This window comes from Pleurodeles waltl, chromosome 4_2 (assembly GCF_031143425.1).
Source record: "Pleurodeles waltl isolate 20211129_DDA chromosome 4_2, aPleWal1.hap1.20221129, whole genome shotgun sequence".
NCBI classification, from domain to species: domain Eukaryota; kingdom Metazoa; phylum Chordata; class Amphibia; order Caudata; family Salamandridae; genus Pleurodeles; species Pleurodeles waltl.
Window position 1 is genome coordinate 174,458,527 of NC_090443.1, and position 6,000 is coordinate 174,464,526.

Here is a 6,000-nt window from a genome sequence, read left to right on the forward strand (position 1 = left end):
ATCTTTTTACCACCATCAAGGACATTCTGTGTCAAAACCTGGTATTTCTGTGAGAACACATTAGTTGTGGTTTGGGGGAATGGAACACAGGACACCTGCACACCTTCCCACCACTTTAGTTCTGAAAAAGATCTGGCGCAAATGTTCCCAGGTTATCCTTGTGTCTCCGTATTGGACAAGATAGTTTGCTTCCCGTTTGCGAGGACCTCCAGCCACCAGCAACCGGACAGAGTCCTCCACTGACTCTGTGCAGTCTGCACCCAAATGCATGGATATTGAGCAACAGCAGCTGACTGCATTCCACCTGCCTCCCTAAGTGGTGGATATCATCCTTGCTGGCAGGGGCCATTCAACTAAATGTATTTATGCCGGACTCTTTGTCAAATTTGTGGCTTGGTATGACTTTCACAAGACTGCCCCTTTACAAGTAAAATTCTTGGTTGTCCTCTTGCTAATTTTATCTTAGGCCCAGCAGGGTCTTGAAGGTGGCACTATTAAAAGTTATTTGTCAGCCCTATCCACTTTTCTATTTTTATCGGACCAAACTGTCTTGTTATGTGCTAGTTGTGATGAGATTTATTAAAGTGTTGACACTTTTCCCCTACCAAACAGTTTGTGATGCCACAGTGGGACACCCCTTGGTCTTGACGTTGCTAATGTGTGTTCCCTGCGAGCCGATGCATCATGCTCACTGCATCTTCTGATTGTGAAGACAGTCTTCCTCATTGCAATCATATCAGCTCGTCACATGAGGGATCTTAAGGCACCTCCAGGAACCTTCAGTGTATCAGCCCTACACCACCTTTTTCCTTGACAGTTTTGTGCAGAGAACTTGAGCAGCATTCTGCCAAAAGTGGTGACGCCCTTCCTCATTGGGCTAATCATCACTATGACAGTGCTCTTTGCTCCCCCTCACCCCATGGAAGAGGAGGATGGGCGCCATCTGCTGGATCTCCAAACCACCTTAAACTTTTAAGATAGGGATCTTGTTAAGGTGGACACTCTTCTGCATTTAGATCTGCTATGCACTGGCCCTAAAGCAGTCTTCCCGAAGGTCTGCATTGGCACGCGGAGTGCCTGTCATTGACAACTTTGAGGCTGTGATGTGGACATCAGTGCACACCTCCAAAAAGCACTGATGCCTTGACAGCCAGATCTGGCTTGAAGGGCATTTCGCCTGCTCGGTCCTGCAAAGCTTTTTGGTCTGCGCTCACTCAGTCCATAGACACTCCACCTTGGGAGGTACTGCTTTAGTATCGGGTGAAGAATCAGCAGCTAGAAGTATCCATCAGAACAGCAAGTTACTTTCAGTCAGTAATACTCTATCTATCTGCAGACACCTCGCCATCCTCTATCCTCATTGTTTTGTGGAGTAGCCTCTTTTCAACATTTAAAAAGGTCCCAAGTTAGTACTCAGCATAGTGGTACCAATGATGATGATAAGAAACTGACATAGCCACGAAGGTGGGGCTTATATGCAGCTCCACGCCATCACTTCTTCAGTGGTGTGGAGTCCAAGGTGGAGCCGCACTGTCACTTAGCAGCACGTGGGAGCACGGCTTTGAAAGTTTCTGAATGCAGTCTGGCGTGTGGGGAGCATTCTAAGGTGAGAAATCTGCAGTTAGATTTTTCACCAGAAAGAGTGTTACAGAAGGTAAGTAACTTGTTCTTTGTTCAGTTTCAACTGTGCTTGATACGCAATTGGTCTGAATTTTAAGTAAACAGATGAAGGTGTTTGCCATGTTTCTGTGCTAACTTTAACATTTTAATGGCATTATGCGTATTAATCAGTTGGTCTGTATTTTTTACTTGTGAATTATATGCTGTGAAGAAGGGCAAGGTCCGAAATGTATTAGGAGTATTATGTATTTAACTGGACAAGGGGCAATAGGCTGGAAGAGATATCTTACCACTCCCAACCACTCTACAACATTGGTTTATGAATTAACCTAATAAATAATAAAAAAGAAAGAAGGATGGGATGATAGTTGTTTCATCCTGGCGGTAAAACTTAACTGACAAAACAAACTGGTATAAATTGAAGTTAATGAGTTGCGAATATCTCAGAATAATTGATGTAAGGCTTACTGAGGCTGTTCAGGGGTAATCTAAAAATTATAAAAATGCAAATTTGGATAAAAGGCAAAAGAACATAGAATAGTGAAGGACAGCAGTAGCTACTCAAAGGAAAATGTGGCTACTCCTTATTTGACATCCAATAAAGTATGTTTTCCAGATACACAGTTAAAGCCTCCCATTAAACATCTTATCAAATGCCCCATCGGTCACTTGGAATAGGTGTTACTGTTTAAAGATCTGGTTGGCAAGCTATGTAGTAGCAACCTCTGCTAGGAAGTTCTACACAATTGTGCCAGTATTAAAAGTACACAAAAGTTCTTTAATGTACAGGCATTCGATGAGGAATCTTCGAATTCAGCTTTTATAGTGCATTTCAGTGGCATAGCACAGCCACTCCTGGCACCTGCAAAAAAAGGTCAAACTCTCGCAAGTCACATCTGTGAAATGGGAAAGCCAACTTGGTAACACTATGCACTACAGAAAGCTGATGTGTTGATTCCTTGACACGTTGTCTCACTTTCTTGAACTCAACCATTCAGCCCCGTATGCAGATCTGGAATACTGGACCCCAGCTGGTGCTCTCTCTGAGGCTGTTATGGTGGCCCGTTGAACCGACGAATATGTCTCAGGGGAAAACCGGTATCTAGTCGGGCGGAGTTCTGGCCTCCTTTTAACCTGAACATTTATGTAGAGATTGCTTTCATGTTTGTCAGTGTGCACCTCCATCCCTAAGACCCAAATGTCTTTATTGGCAATTAGTGATAACAAGTGGAGAGTGCCACAGTGGTTCCCTGAGAAGCCTTTACAGGCTAATCAAGCCTGTTGTTGGATAGTGCGTCTTAGGGAGAAAGGTTGGGCTCTGTCTATGAATACTGACTAAGAAGCGAAACTAAAGTTTTTGTTTTTTTTCTTCCTGTGAACAAACCAGCATCCTCTACAATTCACACATCTCTCTGCTGCTCGTAAAGCCGTATATATGGAGAAGTTACAGAATCTAGATGCATCCCCAAATTGACATTTTCCAAATTACATGCCTTTAACCCTGCATGCTTGAAGTTGGAGAAGATTTCCAGGTTGTGGCAATGTCTACCCAGACATTTTAATTAAAAATGTGACCCTCTTTAATATGATGCCACCAGTCGTTACAATCAGTTTAGCCTATGCAAAACCATATGAAAGCTCTAAATGGTGTTCTTCCTCTTTAGGAAACATGTTCTCACCAGGAAAGACAGGCAGTACTGTTGCATGGTGGATTTCTCACCAGAGCGATCCCTGAATCTTGAATAAATGTTTGAAGCTTATTTTTGGACAGAGGTACCGTGATTCCGCTCTACCAAATACGCCACACTGCAAAATAATGTTCCTGGCACCGCTTTGTCAGTAGAACCAAAAACAGACTAAGAGCTAAACCTCACGCAGTGAATGTTAACAAGTGCACAACTGTATTATTTACGTTGTATACAGTTGCAATTTTAATTTCATTTGGTCATGTATGTGATTCCTTGTAAATCACTGTTAAATTCTTTAACGGTAAACTAGCACCCGACTCTGTTTCATATAGTTTATGTGGATGACTGCTTGACCGTGGGAATATAATTAATGTAGTAGGTGCTGAATTCTATTAATTTTACAGGAATTTTCAAAGTCTCCTTTTTTGTATTGAGTGCCTGCCATAATTTATTTAAGTATTTGAGTCTTTAAGAAAATGTAGACCATTCAGTTTATCATTCAACTGTCACATTGTGAAGCCCTTTATGAAGACATACTTTACCCTTCTGGAACCAGACCAGCTTCTGTGTCATTATCTGGCTTAAATGGGATGCTACTAAGAGTGGAAGGAACGAGTCAATATTTTTATTGATGACTGCAGTGTCAAATACATCAACCTGTCTGTCTTCTTTAAGAGTTATGCCTGTGGTCGTTGCTTGCAGAATTTCCCTGCACTGCCTAAAATAATGTGATAACACGTTTTCATCTCCCGAAGCCAGTTGCCCAGCAAGCCTCCCAAACAGATTTGCAATATATTGATATCGGGTCATTCTGTGACAGGGAATATGTTTAAGATACTGCAGTGAGCTGCGGATTACAAAGCAGATCGAATTCTGGCAATCTGGTTGTTTAAACAATGGTTGACTCTGACAAGGTGATAGATTATGTCTGTATTAATAAAGTTTCTTGCCGGTAATTGTCAGCCATTGACTTGTCAAAAAAACCTTAAAAAGTATGTATTTCAATAAACCTTTTCCTGGTTAGCACTTTTACTCCTGGCGGAAATATTTTCAAAGCTCCGGTCAGTTGCATTTATCATTCTTCCATAACATCTCAAATTGTGTTGTGTTTCTCATTGCTTCCATAACAAGATGTATTTAATGCTTCCTTCTTCTCTCTTCACAGCTATAACTGACCCAAAAAGCTTTTATTTGTCGTGCGTCTGGAGTTTCATGTCCTTGAAGTGGGCCTTCTTGCTCAGCCTTTACTCTCACCGCTACAGGAAAGAGTTTGCCGATATCAGCATCCTCAGTGATTTTTAATCAGTATTTTTAATACATTTTTTTTTCTTTGTGTACGTCCTTTCGAGGGTTGCTTGTGTTTTCTCGCCTGTCTTTGGGGCATCAAGAAATAGGACACATACTGGCCTGCTGCCACAGGAGAGGAGTGAAAGGAAGAGCCCCACCGATCTTCAGCACTTTCTACCTATTTTATATTTTGAATCCTCCCTTGAGACTTTCTGGTTATGTACATGACCTGTGTGGCCACCATATCTTCGAGTGCCCCCATATTATCCCGGTTTCGTAAGTGAATTCATCTGGGCATGGAACTATTGGACAGCGGATCATCTTGTTTCTTTTTTTCCCTTTTCTTTTTACTTGCACCACTACCTTAAGAGACCACACTAACTTTGTGTGAATGTTATTGATATTGCAGCCGCGTGGCGACCATGCTTTCTTGTGCTGGGGACTCGAAAGATCTTTGGAAGAATATCAGACCTTGAGATGGTGTACGATCTCCCAAGATGAATGCATTTTTTAATCCCATCTTTTTTTTTTTAACTGCCCACCCCCATTCTTATTTCCCCAAGTTCGATCCTTTAAAATGTACTTGTCAGGAAGTTGCTTCGATATGAAAATCTCTTCCGGAAAGCATGGCGCTTGCCTTCAGTCTAGCGTCCTTCAAAGCATCGAACAAACAGAACCTAATTGAAAATCCACTGAAATTGCTGCTTTACGTATCCATTTAACATAAAGTTGAATGAATAAAACCAAGAGTTTTGTAATTTGAATAGTTTGCACTGTATTTCATGAACAGGATCTCCTCTGTGCTTTATTGTAGCAGAAAATGAGCATTGTGATACATTACCCTAATGTTCTAATACAATAGTGGTGTGATCCTTAGTACTTTTTAAACTACTTTTTTTAATGTATTTACGTGTGAGTTTGAGCACAACGCCCTCTTCCTGGTCTTTAATTAAACAGGCCTGTCTGTTCCCCAAATAATGTTTGTGGTACTAATCAGTTTCATCGTTGTTATAACTATTTTTTTACTATCCCAACTTGCCTCTTTGTGTTCCTTTCATATTATGTTTTATTTTACCTTCCAATGATAGATCACCTTTTGTTTTTTGCCTGCTTGTACACTTCAATTGGTTTATGTAAAATATGTTAATGTGGAGTTAGCATCATTTGTTGAATACAATAAATTGGTTCATTCATTTCTAAAAATAACACGTTAATAGATCATCTTGTTTACAGTGGTTTATTTTGAGACAGTGAGTGTAACAAGCAGTTCCACCTGCAACACCCACTTGTGCTTTTGTTACCCCAATCACAATTTCTTTCTTAGTTTTTGTAAACTGAAAAAGCAATTTTATTTAGAGGAATCTGTGAAATATTTTCTTGCTGCGAGCACAAGAAAATATTTTCA

At 40.8% G+C, this 6,000-nt stretch overlaps 1 protein-coding gene across 1 annotated transcript in view; it reads left to right on the top strand.

The window, feature by feature from the left end:
* Positions 1-5,359, top strand: part of SLC48A1 (solute carrier family 48 member 1) — a 222,354-nt gene extending 216,995 nt beyond the window's left edge. The window contains exon 3 of the mRNA XM_069231040.1: positions 4,474-5,359. Within this exon, the coding sequence (XP_069087141.1) occupies positions 4,474-4,610 (137 nt within the window). The 3' untranslated portion in view covers positions 4,611-5,359. The remainder of the gene's footprint in view (positions 1-4,473) is intronic.
* The last annotated feature ends 641 nt before the right edge of the window (positions 5,360-6,000 follow it).